Source organism: Ranitomeya variabilis, chromosome 1 (genome assembly GCF_051348905.1).
Source record: "Ranitomeya variabilis isolate aRanVar5 chromosome 1, aRanVar5.hap1, whole genome shotgun sequence".
Taxonomy (NCBI): Eukaryota; Metazoa; Chordata; class Amphibia; order Anura; family Dendrobatidae; genus Ranitomeya; species Ranitomeya variabilis.
The window spans coordinates 220,064,318-220,079,673 of record NC_135232.1 but is presented as its reverse complement, the minus strand read 5'-3'; the positions used below and the strand labels follow the sequence as shown (position 1 = coordinate 220,079,673).

Here is a 15,356-nt window from a genome sequence, read left to right as displayed (position 1 = left end):
GGTCGATTCTGCTACGATTACGACGCATTTGCGTCATATTCGACATCGCAGTACGAGCTCGTAGCCAGCGGTCACACTCTACGATGTTAACGCTTTTTCTGACGTAGTTGCGATGTGAACGTCACGCGTCGCAATCGTACGCTACCCTTCACACCGCCATAGTCCTACGACTCCGAGCGTGACGTATTACCAGCATGGGCGTGCTAAAACGTCACGCCCAATCAGGAGACAGGTATGCGGAAGCCCAACCCACGTAGTCGCATTACGAGCTCGTATGACCGCCGTCACATACTACGATTTCGACCGCCACAGCGAGACATTTACGACGAAAGAAAGTTCTGCTCTTTCTTTCACATCGTACGATGCTGGGCTGCGTCGCAAATCGTAACGCCATGTCACACTTTGCAACCTCGGAACGAGGACGGATAAACGTCACAAATCGAACGCTCGTTCAGACTTTGATTGCACAGTGTGAAGGGGCCCTTACTCTGCTGATCTTTGGTGTATATGGTTCCTGAGTACAGCACATGGCAGCTACTGAAAGCTCCACAAATGTAGAACAAAGCCACATGCTTGTCCACCACTGTACTTATGCTTCTTACAGGAAAGCCCCTTTCCAGAAATTATCAGTAACGTTCATTAAAGGGAACCTGTCACCAGGTTTTTCCCAAATGAGGTAAAGCCAGCACCAGTGTGCCCTTCATATACAGCAATCTAGAATGATGTACGTATGTTCCCAATTTTCTCTACATAGCACAAAAAAAGAAAAAATGCTTTGCCATATTTGTCTATGGCAAGGTCTGGTTGATGAACGTTACTGGTCTTGATCCGGTGGCTCCTTTTTATGATCGCTGTCTTCCTTCATGTGGATACTGCGTCTCAAGTCATCCAGTGTCCTCCATCACACTTCTGTGCAGGCGTACTGCTGTCATTCCTGACGAGGGAAGAGTAAAGTACTTTAGTGTGAATGTACTGGCGCTCTTTGCCCTTTCCCTGAGCATGCGCACTACAGTACTTTGCTGGCAGACAGGAGCGCGATGAAGGACACTGTGTGGAAAGTGTAGGGAGCGTCATCAACACAAACTGAGAAAGGACAGCGATTGTAAAAAGGAGGCACTGGATCAAGGCCAGTGATGCCATTGGACCGGACCCTGCAGTAGGGGAGTATAATAAAAGCTATTGTCGGTGTTATGCAGAGCGCATTGGGGACATATATACAGCATACTAGAATGCTGTGTAATAGAGGGCATACAGGTGGTGGCCCTACGTTATATGGGAAAAACCTGGTGACAGGTTCCCTTTAACCAAACTAGTTTGATTATAAAATGGAGTGACTTGGATAATGTACGAGATCATAGGCAGAGAAATGACTGTAGTGGACTTCTCCACCAAGTCTCTGTTCTGTAAACGATGAGCCGGAATCAGTCACAATCTTCAGCAGAGCTGCCTTGTGCTTAGAGAATATCGGCATCATAGACTGCATCTGCTTTCTGCCAAGGAGCCTGCAGGGCAGTTGTGTGAAATCTGTATTTCTGACACTTGCCGCTCTGTTACCCAGACTGCTCCTAAAAGGAGAAATAGTACAATGTTTTCTAAGGGTACCGTCACACATTGAAATTTTCATCGCTGCGACGGCACGATCCGTGACGTCGCAGCGATCGTATGAATATCGCTCCAGCGTCGTAGACTGCGGTCACACGTTGCAATCACGGCGCTGGAGCGATGCCGAAGTCCCCGGGTAACCAGGGTAAACATCGGGTAACTAAGCGCAGGGCCGCGCTTAGTAACCCGATGTTTACCCTGGTTACCAGCGTAAACGTAAAAAAACAAACAGTACATACTCACCCGTCGGTGTCCTTCAGGTCCCTTGCCGTCTGCTTCCTGCTCTGAGAGCAGCCGTACAGTGAGCAGAGCGCAGCACCGCTGTGATCTGCTCTCACTTTCCGGCCGGCACTCAGAGCAGGAAGCAGACGGCAAGGGACCTGAAGGACACCGACGGGTGAGCATGTACGGTTTGTTTTTTTACGTTTACGCTGGTAACCAGGGTAAACATCGGGTTACTAAGCGCGGCCCTGCGCTTAGTTACCCGATGTTTACCCTGGTTACAAGCGAAGACATCGCTGGATCGCTGTCACACACAACGATCCAGCGATGTCAGCGGGTGATCAAGCGACGAAAGAAAGTTCCATACGATCTGCTACGACGTACGATTCTCAGCAGGATCCCTGATCGCTGCTGCGTGTCAGACACTGCGATATCGTAACGATATCGCTAGAACGTCACGAATCGTAACGTCGTAGCGATGGAAATTTCAATGTGTGACGGTACCCTTAGGGTAAAACCTGCTTAAGTTGCTTCTTTAATGCCAAGAGAGCAGGTTTTGCCTGCAGAAAAAACACTGCAAAAACACATGATGTGAACAGTCTTAGGGCCCCTTCACACTGGTCGATTCTGCTACGATTACGACGCATTTGCGTCATATTCGACATCGCAGTACGAGCTCGTAGCCAGCGGTCACACTCTACGATGTTAACGCTTTTTCTGACGTAGTTGCGATGTGAACGTCACGCGTCGCAATCGTACGCTACCCTTCACACCGCCATAGTCCTACGACTCCGAGCGTGACGTATTACCAGCATGGGCGTGCTAAAACGTCACGCCCAATCAGGAGACAGGTATGCGGAAGCCCAACCCACGTAGTCGCATTACGAGCTCGTATGACCGCCGTCACATACTACGATTTCGACCGCCACAGCGAGACATTTACGACGAAAGAAAGTTCTGCTCTTTCTTTCACATCGTACGATGCTGGGCTGCGTCGCAAATCGTAACGCCATGTCACACTTTGCAACCTCGGAACGAGGACGGATAAACGTCACAAATCGAACGCTCGTTCAGACTTTGATTGCACAGTGTGAAGGGGCCCTTAGAGTATCACACTGATGGTATTTTGTGAAATCCCACAGACCCGGCTTCTACTACTCTATGACTGATTGTGGCAGCAGAAATACAATACAGACAGATCTGCCGGGCAGCAAAAGAGGAGAGAGAAAAAAAAAAAGGATCTAAAAAGTGCAAGGTTACTGAAGACTGAGTACTGGCTGCATAAGCCAGCAACAGGCCGAGATCCTGCTCAGATCAGTTTACACCAGAAGGTAAGGGTTGGGTTTCTCCTCAGGAAGAGGTCAGGACATTGAGTACAAGCACTCGTCCTCTGCATGGCTGGCAATGTCACCAGGCCACCGTGTGCACATCTCAAGGACACCCGATAGATGAGGCCTCTCCCCAGTAAGACCATGAGGAGGGGAGACTGGTGTGAGGAGTGTCCATATCCTGTCAGCCAGTCCTGGCATGGGGGCATCAGGGGTCCTGAGAGGGTGGCCACCCTACAGGAAGGCCCCACCACTGCATACAAGCCAGCATTAGACAGGTGGGCGCAGCAGTAGGACTGGCCCTGGGGTCGCCATTCTGCCAGCAGCCATATAGCTGCACCCACCATAACCCTACACAGCGTGGACCACAGGCTCCTTACAGAAGGAGGAAAAGAGCAAGGTCTCCCCCAAATATACAGAGGTGTGGAGAACGTGCCCCTACAGAGAAGGGTCCAGGCTGGAGGGGGCGCCTGCACCCACATGTACCCCAGTGGGCAGGAATAAGAACCAGCAGCTCCTCCACAATGGGCCACAGCCATGACACCGTGTACTAAGCGCTGCCTGGGGTCAGGCTACCAGAGAACACGAGTCACTGCATTACCCTGCGCTATTGTTCTCTGGTATCAGCCTTGTCGGGATCTAGCTTTGGTAAGTGCTGCCCCTTTAAGCCTGGAGAGTTGGGGTCTTATCACGTGTCTCGTACACTCCACCGGACGTATAGAAACGTGGTATACAGTGCCACCGGCGGAGCATCCCCCGCAGACTCACCCAGGACATCCGCCGTCCGGTGCCGGGCGATGAAGCAGGCGTCGTCCCCGTAGCACATGCCCTTCTTGAGGATGCCCTTCCTGGCATCTTTCCCGAAGCCGCAGCTGGCGGTGACCAGGCTGTAGTCCCGGGAGTCCGTCTGGGAGAGACCGCCGAGCACGGCTCTGGCCACCAGCCTGCCGTACGACAGAACCGAGAACATGGCCCCGGACGGTCCCCCGTGCCTCTTGCTCGCCTCCTCGTCCTCCTCCGTGTCGCTCCTTCCTCTTCCTCAAGGACACGCCGGCTCCTCACTCGTCAGCCCCTCAGCGCTCCCTCCGCCGGTCACAAGCCCTCCTAGCTCGCACTCTTCCCGCCGCCCCGGTGACTCTCTCTGTGTCCTGTACGAAGCACTCAGTGCCGGTTTCCAGGAGTCCGGTCGACCTTTGCCGCCATCTTGGACCGCACTGACACTCTGGAGGCCGGAGGAGGGAGGCAACTGCGGTGAGACACGTGACCGCCTGACGTCATTGTACGTCACCAGGATTCCCCGCAGTAGGCACGGCGCTGTTCTTGTCAGGCGGCAGATACCAGCACTGAGCGCAGTGGACGCGGCACTGAGGGCGCTGTACCGGGTCTATAGCAGGGCTGGGCTCACACTGGCCCCAGTGCAGGAGCTGGGGACACACAGTGCCCCTTTCTCTCCGTGCTGTGGCTATTGCCCTCTGCAGGGAGCCAGTCAGTCACTGCCGGGTCATTATGAAGTTACCAAAAATGTGGAATTCTGGTGAATCCTAATTTTGGGGGGGATTCGACTCCCACAAACCCTGACAGCTGGCTGCGTTATTAGTGTGGGTGATAAAATACTAAAACATTATATTCACCAGTCCAAGACCCCACCCGTCCTCAACCTCCGCCCGCGATCCTCTGTGCCTGTCTCCGTGGTCAATTCTTCCATGTGATTGGTCACCGGGGGACGAGCAGATTTTATTTTTAATCCCTTATGTTTCTTACTAGATGGTGGCCCGATTCTAACGCATCAGGTATTCTAGACTATGTATGTAGTTTATTTATGAAGTTTTCAGAATAATGCAATTTATACACAGGATTCGGCCGGCCGTGCACTACCAATTAGCAAAGCCAGATTCTGCTCCAGGTTTTTGAGGGCCCCGGGCGAAAGAGTCTCAGTGGGCCTCCCTCTTTAAGGCTACGTTCACATTTGCGTTGTGCGCCGCAGCGTCGGCGCCACAGCGCACAACGCAAACAAAAACGCAGCAAAACGCATGCACAACGCTGCGTTTTGCGCCGCATGCGTCCTTTTTTTCATTGATTTTGGACGCAGCAAAAATGCAACTTGCTGCGTCCTCTGCGCCCGGACGCGGGCGCCGCAGGGACGCATGCGGCGCAAAACGCAAGTGCGACTCATGTCCATGCGCCCCCATGTTAAGTATAGGGGCGCATGACGCATGCGGCGACGCTGCGGCGCCCGACGCTGCGGCGCAGACCGCAAATGTGAACGTAGCCTAACACATACCACGATTCATGATGCACAGATACAGCAGAGAAATATACCAGAGCCAAGAAGCATATAACACAGCCCACGTAGCATATAGCACAGTCACGTAGCATATAGCACACGCCACATAGCATATAACATAGCCACGTAGCATATAGCACAGCCACGTAGTATATAGCACAGCCCATGTAGTATATAGCACAGGCCACGCAGTGTATAACCCAGCCCACATAGTATATAACAGCCCACGCAGTGTATAACACAGCCCACGCAGTATATAGCACAGCCCACGTAGTATATAACAGCACACGCATTATATAACACAGGCCACGTAGTATATAACAGCCCACGTAGTATATTGCCCAGCCATGTATATTGCACAGCTGTGTAGTATATAGCACAGCCCACATAGTATATAGCACAGCCACGTAGTATATTGTCCAGCCATGTAATATATTGCACAGCTACATAGTAATAATAATAATAATAATAATCTTTATTTATATAGCGCCAACATATTCCGCAGCACTTTACAATTAAGCGGGGACATATACAGACAAATTCAATACAAGTTAAGACAATTTAAACAGTGACATTAGGAGTGAGGTCCCTGCTTGCAAGCTTACAATCTACAAGGAAATGGCGGGGACACAATAGGTGAAAAGTGCTTGTTATTTCAGGTCTGGCAATTATAATAGGGATTTTCGTATAAAGCTGCATGATCAGGTCATCAGCCCGTGTGTTTATGTGCAATAGTCAAGTATTAAGTGCAGTTATCATGTGCATGGAGGGTGTGGAAACAGATGAATAGTAGGGTGCAGATTTAGAATAATATTTGGAAGGAGGGAACAGGGCAAAGTTAGTTTACTGAGTAGTTGGTGTGGTAGGCTTGTTTGAAGAGATGGGTTTTTAGAGCACGCTTGAATAGGTCGGGGCTAGGTATCAGTCTGATCGTCTGGGGAAGTGCATTCCAGAGAGCTGGCGCAGCACGAGAGAAGTCTTGGAGACGGAGGTGCGAGGTTCGGATTACGGGGGATGTTAGCCTTAGGTCATTTGTAGAACGGAGGGCACGTGTAGGGCGATAGACAGAGATGAGAGAGGAGATATAAGGTGGTGCAGAACTGTGGAGGGCTTTGTGGGTGAGAGAGATGAGTTTATATTGGACCCTGTAGTGAATGGGTAGCCAGTGTAATGACTGGCACAAGATGGAGGCATCGGTGAAGCGGTTGGACAGAAATATGACGCTGGCTGCCGCATTCAAGATGGATTGGAGAGGAGAAAGTTTGTTAAGAGGGAGACGGATCAGAAGAGAGTTGCAGTAGTCCAGACGAGAATGAATAAGAGCGACAGTAAGAGTCTTAGCAGTTTCAAAGGTGAGAAAAGGTCGGATTCTGGAGATGTTTTTAAGATGCAGGTGACAAGAGCGAGTGAGTGATCGGACATAGGGAGTAAAGGAAAGATCGGTGTCGAATGTGACCCCAAGACAGCGGGCATGCTGCTTGGGAGTTATGGTTGAACCCTCCAGGGTAATTTCGATGTTGGGAAGAGTGAGGTTAGTAGAAGGGAGAAACACAAGAAGTTCCGTTTTGGAGAGATTTAGTTTCAGATAGAGGGAGGACATGATGTTAGAGATAGCAGACAGACAATCCTTGGTATTTTGAATTAGGGTAGGGGTGATGTCAGGGGAAGAAGCATATAATTGGGTGTCATCAGCATAGAGATGATACTGGAACCCAAATCTGCTGATTGTTTGTCCAATAGGGGCCATGTATAGAGAGAAGAGGAGGGGGCCTAAGACTGAGCCTTGCGGAACCCCGATAGTAAGGGGACGAGGAGAGGAAGAGGAGCCGGCAAAGGATACAGTGAAGGAGCGGTCAGAGAGGTAGGAGGAGAACCAGGAGAGGGCTGTGTCCTTGAGGCCTATGGAGCGGAGCATAGTGAGAAGGAGCTGGTGATCCACAGTGTCAAATGCGGCAGAGAGATCCAGGAGAATCAGCAGAGAGCAATGACCTTTGGATTTAGCTGTTAGTAGGTCATTAGAGACTTTAGTGAGGGCAGTTTCAGTGGAGTGTAAAGAGCGGAAACCAGATTGTAAGGGGTCGAGAAGAGAGTTATCCGAGAGATAGCGGATTAGACGGGAGTGGACCAAGCGTTCCAGGAGTTTAGAGATGAAGGAAAGGTTAGATACAGGTCTGTAGTTAGCAGTGCAGTTCTGGTCCAGGGATGGCTTTTTAAGTAAAGGGGTAATGATGGCATGTTTAAATGAGGAGGGAAAGATACCTGAAGAAAGAGAGAGGTTAAATATTTTAGTCAGGTGAGTGGTGACCACTGGTGAGAGAGACTGCAGGAGAGGTGAAGGAATGGGGTCACTGTTGCTGGTTGTAGGCCGAGCAGTAGCGAGGAGCTTGGAAACTTCTTCTTCTGAGACAGGCTCAAAGATGTCTAGTGAGCTTGAGGTGCGGCAGGGAAGGGGATCCAGGCACTGAGGAGATTGGGCTGAGATATCCTGATGGATGTGGTTGATTTTTTCTAGGAAGTAAGTGGCCAGATCCTCCCCACTGAGATTGGTGATGGGGGCCTGTACTTTAGGTTTCAGGAGGGAGTTTAAGGTTTCAAAAAGTCGTTTTGGGTTGTTGGATAGTGAGGTGATGAGGGTGGTGAAGTAGGATTGTTTGGCCAGATAAAGGGCAGAGTTATAGGTTTTGAGCATGAACTTATAGTGGATGAAGTCTTCTGCTAAGAGAGACTTTCTCCACTGCCGCTCTGCACACCTTGAACAACGCTGAAGAAAGCGTGTTTGCATAGTGTGCCAGGGCTGCCGTTGTCTGTGTCGGGTCTTTCTGCGTGTAGAAGGTGCTGCTTCATCTAGGGCATTCTTCAGTGTATTATTGAAGTGTGACAATGCTAAGTCTGGACAGGAGAGGGAGGAGATGGGGGCTAAAGATGTGTGGAGATTGTCCATAAGCTGCTGGGTATTAATGCAACGTGTATTCCGATAAATGTGGTAAGTAGGGGTGTCCCGAGTGAGGAGACAATTCTTGACAGAGAAGGAAAGAAGGTTGTGGTCCGAAAGCGGGAGAGGGGAGTTAGTAAAGTCGTGCAGCGATCCTGGACGGGAGAAAACCAGGTCCAGAGTATTCCCGTCCTCATGCATAGGAGAATTAGTAAACTGTGATAGGCCGAATGAAGAAATTAGAGAAAGAAGATGAGAGGCAGATTGGGAGAGGGGATCATTGATGGGGATGTTAAAGTCTCCCATGATGAGGGTGGGGATGTCACAGGATAGAAAGTGAGTAAGCCAGGTGGCAAAGTGGTCTAGAAACAGGCGGGAGGAGCCTGGAGGGCGGTAAACAACCGCCACCCGCAAGGAGAAAGGCTTAAAGAGTCTGATGGTGTGGACTTCAAAGGAAGGAAATGTAAGTGAGGGAACCGGGGGGATGACCTGGAAAGCACATTGTGATGAAAGGAGCAAACCAACACCCCCACCCTGTCTGTTTTCAGGTCTGGTGGTATGTGAAAATTTCAGCCCACCAAACGAGAGAGCGGCAGCAGCGGTGGTGTCTGAGTCCTGGATCCAGGTTTCTGTAATAGCCAGAAGGTTCAGGGAATTAGAGAGGAAAAGATCGTGAATGTAAGTTAGTTTGTTACACACAGACCGAGCATTCCAGAGAGCACAGTGGAAAGCGATAGGAGAAGGCATGCACTGAATGTTAATAAGATTAGCAGGGTTTCTGTATGCAGCTGGAGAGGAGTAATGTAAGCTGGTGGAGGGGGGGCCAGGGTTCGGGGAGATGTCACCTGCAACTAGTAGAAGGAGAAAAAACAGAAAGAGCAGGTGGTGGGATGATTTGTATGAACGTTTTGAGTGCTGCATGGCGGTAGTGGCTGGTTTGGAGTGGGTAAGAAATGTCAGTAGAGCCTCAGAGTTATACATGGGAGAAGGGAGAAGGGAGGGGTGGATATAGAGTGAGTGACCAGAATGTGTTAAAGGGCGGGCGAGTTGTGAGAAAGCAGAAGTGAAAACAAATAAGAAGCAGATTGATATGATCAATGCATAATGTAGTATGACTGACCAAGAAGCATGGTTTTTTGGATAACTTAAGCATCTTACCTGTCTCCTGCCCTACTGCCATTGTCTAACTGCCATGCACTTTAAACCGTTGCACTTAAAATCTGTTGCGCGGGCTATCCCAGCCAGACTAAATATATATGAAATGAAATGACTGCTAGCATCAGGAACCAAATGGCCACAATCAGCAATTAACCAATTAGCATAAGGCCAGAGCAGGCATTACTATGCATGGTAAACAGCCAATGCGGAGCAAGGCCATAAAACAGTGGGGAAAAAAAAAAGATAACTTTGAACACTTTGAATCAGAGACCAAAAGCAGAGAAAAAAAAACAACACAGGAGCGATGCAAAAATTACCATGAGCAAAGCTTGCTAAATATGGATCTGTTCACACTTGCAGTCAGCACACAAATGGATGATGGAAAAATTACCATGAGCAAAGCTTGCTAAATATGGATCTGTTCACACTTGCAGTCAGCACACAAATGGATGATGGAAAAATTACCATGAGCAAAGCTTGCTAGTACATAGCACAGCTCACGTAGTATATAGCACAGCTCACACAGTATATAACAGCCACGTAATATATTGCGCAGCCCACATAGTATATAGCACAGAAACGCAGTATATAACAGCTCACGCAGTATATAACACAGCCCACGTAGTATATAGCAATGTGGCACCATATCCCTGTAAAAAAAATAATAATAATTAAAATTAAAAATAGTTATATACTCACCTTCCGGCGGCCCCCGGATCTAGGTGAGGCGTTTAGCGATGCTCCTCACGACGCTCCGGTCCCAAGAATGCATTCTTTTTCCTTAGTTTATTACTTTTTAACTTTTATTTTTAGCCCACTAATTTTATTTTGTTCCATTTTTTGTACTCCTTCCTCTCCTTCTCCTTTTTCTTGGTTTTGCCCCCTTGTTTCTAATCTTTTGTTTCTCCCTCTCAAATTTTTGTTTTTCTTTTATATTTTTTCCTTCTCATTGTCTCTTGAGCGCAAAGCGCCCCCCCCCCCCCCCTTTTTATGCCTGTAATGCCCATCTTATGGTGCCCCGGCCTTTATTCACTGCAGACCGACTCATTATCATAAGCGTATACTATTTTTCGGCGTTGCCACTATAACACCAGCCACAGCCCATTGCGCAAGCGCCACACAACTCTGATACCGGGTACATATCGCGCATGCCCCGGCCTTTCTTTCACCGCGCAGCCACAGTGCGCAGGTTCGATCCCGGCACCCAGTGCGCATGCGCCGGGTCGCGACACGCGCATTACTGCGGTGCAAGCCTCCATTTCAGCTCCCAGGAGCTGTGCGCCGGATGTTGGACTACCAGCGCTCTATTTAAAGCGCTACCACTCACCGTAGTAGCCACTGCACCACCAATGAGACGGACACTCCACCCCTGAATTCAACTTGGTGCTGGTAATATTACTTATGCACAACATAACGTTGTCTTTCCCTTTACAAGCTGATTGTCAGTTACTGCATGTTTACCCATGGTCTTTCCTTTCTTCCCTCTAGCCTTTTGGAACTCCTCCTATATACTTTTTCCCTATTTACTCTCCTGACATAAGGTCAGTATACTTATGGCGGCTTGAACAGTTTTACCTGCATGTATCTTCTTCCCAAATTGACTTCAGTAAAAGTGCGTTCTTCTAATAGGGTTCCTACTCTAACCTGCACCGATGGGACTTTTATGAGCTCATGATAGCCTAGGACAGACCATGCTATACCTTTCTAGTACTAAGACTAGCCCATACCTAATGTATAGAGAGCTGTCTGGTATTTTTGTAATTTTTGTATATTTTGACCGGAAATCGTTGGTTTTCTTCCGTTACATGTATATATGTTTATATATTTCACCTGCCCACCTGTATTTTTACACATGTATATTTGTACAGCACACTCATACTTTATATTTGTTTTACAGTGAGGTTTTGAGAAAGACCGTGTCTGGTCGAAACGTTAACCCTGTTGTCCGCAAGCACTTGTTTTCTTTGAAAATTATTTGGTGGTGTCTATGTGAATAAAGCTACTAAACTTTCTACATAAACGCAAAGACTTGAGTGCGGCTGTTTGTATCTTATAAAGTTTTATGTTAAGCATGTGAAATGCTGCTTGATGGGGTTGAGATCTGATGATTGACTCAACCATTGCAGAAGATTCCACTTTTTTGGGTTGATTTCACAGTACACCTACGTTCTGGAGAGTGTTCTTTACTTGGGATGATGTGAAGAGGTGTTTCTTCACCATGGAAAAGATTCTGCAATAATTATAATTCAACACTGGTGTCTTCTGTGGATGTCCAGACCTTTTTGAGATCCCAAGCTCACAGTGTGCTCTTTCTATTGCGGAATGCACCAAATTGTTGATTTGGCCACTTTTAACATTTCTGCTATCTCGCTGATGGATTTCTTCTTTTTTTTTGGTTCAGCCTAATGATAGTCTGTTTCTCTTCCATGGAGATCTCCTTTGCCTGCAACAGCTTCTAAATGCAAATGTCACACCTGGAATCAGCTCCAAACCTTTTAACTGCTTAATTGATAATGGAATAACGAGGGAATAGCCCTTGCAGCCCAAACAAGAGCTTTTGAGATATCTATCCAATTACTTTTGGTTCCTTTGAAAAACGGCAGCTACATAATAATAAGTAGTAAAAAATGCAGCACCAAGAGGTTGCACTCCAATAAGCTTTATTCCAAAATCTTCATTTAAAAATATGGACAACCGACAATAGAAAAATGGCATAAATAGCAGGGGTCCCAGACACCGTTTCAGGGCCAAATATGCCCCTTAGTCATAACCTACTGTTATACCAGTGAGTCAGGGTTTATATAACCAAATAAAAAACGCACCCATCACATGGTTCAATTATTTACATGCGGAACACAAGAAAAAAGCATGCCCGGGCCCGCGTTGCATATATATATATATATATAAATACAGGTCCTTCTCGAAAAATTAGCATATAGTGTTAAATTTCATTATTTACCATAATGTAATGATTACAATTAAACTTTCATATATTATAGATTCATTATCCACCAACTGAAATTTGTCAGGTCTTTTATTGTTTTAATACTGATGATTTTGGCCTACAACTCCTGATAACCCAAAAAACCTGTCTCAATAAATTAGCATATTTCACCCGTCCAATCAAATAAAAGTGTTTTTTAATAACAAACAAAAAAACCATCAAATAATAATGTTCAGTTATGCACTCAATACTTTGTCCGGAATCCTTTGGCAGAAATGACTGCTTCAATGCGGCGTGGCATGGAGGCAATCAGCCTGTGACACTGCTGAGATGTTATGGAGGCCCAGGATGCTTCAATAGCGGCCTTAAGCTCATCCAGAGTGTTGGGTCTTGCGTCTCTCAACTTTCTCTTCACAATATCCCACAGATTCTCTATGGGGTTCAGGTCAGGAGAGTTGGCTGGCCAATTCAGCACAGTAATACCATGGTCAGTAAACCATTTACCAGTGGTTTTGGCACTGTGAGCAGGTGCCAGGTCGTGCTGAAAAATGAAATCTTCATCTCCATAAAGCATTTCAGCCGATGGAAGCATGAAGTGCTCCAAAATCTCCTGATAGCTAGCTGCATTGACCCTGCCCTTGATGAAACACAGTGGACCAACACCAGCAGCTGACATGGCACCCCACACCATCACTGACTGTGGGTACTTGACACTGGACTTCAGGCATTTTGGCATTTCCTTCTCCCCAGTCTTCCTCCAGACTCTGGCACCTTGATTTCCGAATGACATGCAAAATTTGCTTTCATCAGAAAAAAGTACTTGGGACCACTTAGCAACAGTCCAGTGCTGCTTCTCTGTAGCCCAGGTCAGGCGCTTCTGCCGCTGTTTATGGTTCAAAAGTGGCTTTACCTGGGGAATGCGGCACCTGTAGCCCATTTCCTGCACACGCCTTTCCACACCAGACTCAGTCCACTGCTTCCTCAGGTTCCCCAAGGTCTGGAATCGGTCCTTCTCCACAATCTTCCTCAGGGTCCGGTCACCTCTTCTCGTTGTACAGCGTTTTCTGCCACATTGTTTCCTTCCAACAGACTTACCATTGAGGTGCCTTGATACAGCACTCTGGGAACAGCCTATTTGTTGAGAAATTTCTTTCTGGGTCTTACCCTCTTGTTTGAGGGTGTCAATGATGGCCTTCTTGACATCTGTCAGGTCGCTAGTCTTACCCATGATGGGGGTTTTGAGTAATGACCCAGGCAGGGAGTTTTTAAAAGCCTCAGGTATCTTTTGCATGTGTTTAGAGTTAATTAGTTGATTCAGAAGATTAGGGTAATAGATCATTTAGAGAACCTTTTCTTGATATGCTAATTTATTGAGACAGGTTTTTTGGGTTATCAGGAGTTGTAGGCCAAAATCATCAGTATTAAAACAATAAAAGACCTGACAAATTTCAGTTGGTGGATAATGAATCTATAATATATGAAAGTTTAATTGTAATCATTACATTATGGTAAATAATGAAATTTAACACTATATGCTAATTTTTTGAGAAGGACCTGTATATGTATATATATTTTTTGCAAATGCAGCGCAAGCGCATGGCATCCACATCCAACTGCGCATGCGCCAGAATAAGGTAATCTACGGCTGCGCATGATAACCCCAGGAACTAAAGGAAGATGCCACCGCAAAAAATATATATACATACGTATATATATTTTTTGCGGTGACATCTTCCTTTAGTTCCTGGGGTTATCATGCGCAGCCGTAGATTACCTTATTCTGGCGCATGCGCAGTTGGATGTGGATGCCATGTGCTTGCGCTGCATTTGTTGTGTTGAGATTCTTCCTCGGGTCCCGGGCTCTTTATGCGCAACCGCGGACTGTCAAATTCTGGCGCATGCGCAGTTGGAGTCAGAATAACTTTATTGAAACTGACTCTGTGCTGCACTTAACAAGATGGCCGATACCAGTAGTGTATTTGCAAAACAGACCATGCCTCCGACCAACTCCCCTCCAGGTGATTCATATTAGGAGTTAATTATAGGTTGTATATATAGTACACTTGTTGGACACAGTGCACGTGAACTTCCTCCCCTGAAGAAGCCACATTCTTAGTGGCGATACGCGTGGGGTTCTCCCGCTACTACCCCTTGCTCACATGGCTCTTTGCTGGGCACTTGCATACCCTTATTACGGGGTCTGAGCTTTGACTGTCCCTTTTCCTTACCCTTAGGTGGATAACAGGTTGTATATCAACAGGGATGGATGTTTTTTGACCTTGTTATACTCTGTATTTTTGACTATAACCAGGACGAAGCTGGGTTTGTTTGGATGGTTGTATGTTAGGATTTTGAGATTTTGTTCCTCTTTATCTTCCATTCACACTATATTGTTTACTTACCCGGTTACGGTCTTTATCGCTTTCCAGACCTGATAATAATAATAATAATAATAATAATTTTTATTTATATAGCTCCAACATATTCCGCAGCGCTTTACAAATTATAGAGGGGACTTGTACAGACAATAGACATTACAGCATAACAGAAATCACAGTTCAAAATAGATACCAGGAGGAATGAGGGCCCTGCTCGCAAGCTTACAAACTATGAGGAAAAGGACACAAGAGGCACAAGAGGTGGATGGTAACAATTGCTTTAGTTATTTGGACTAGCCATAGTGTAAGGCTCGGGTGTTCATGTAAAGCTACATGAACCAGTTAACTGCCTAAGTATGTAGCAGAACAGACACAGAGGGCTATTAACTGCATAAAGTATATGAGAACATGACGCGAGGAACCGGATTATGTTTTTTTTTAATAGGCCATACAGTGATAGTTTGGTTAATGCGTTGAGGCGGTAGACCAATCTGAACAAATTAGTTTT

General features: G+C 47.0%; 1 protein-coding gene across 1 annotated transcript in view; it reads right to left on the bottom strand.

Annotated features, from left to right (window-relative positions):
- Window positions 1-4,633, bottom strand: part of PPTC7 (protein phosphatase targeting COQ7) — a 48,310-nt gene extending 43,677 nt beyond the window's left edge. Inside the window, exon 1 of the mRNA XM_077292876.1 lies at window positions 3,921-4,633. Coding sequence (XP_077148991.1) covers window positions 3,921-4,122 — 202 coding nt within the window. The 5' untranslated portion in view covers window positions 4,123-4,633. The remainder of the gene's footprint in view (window positions 1-3,920) is intronic.
- Window positions 4,634-15,356: the final 10,723 nt, after the last annotated feature.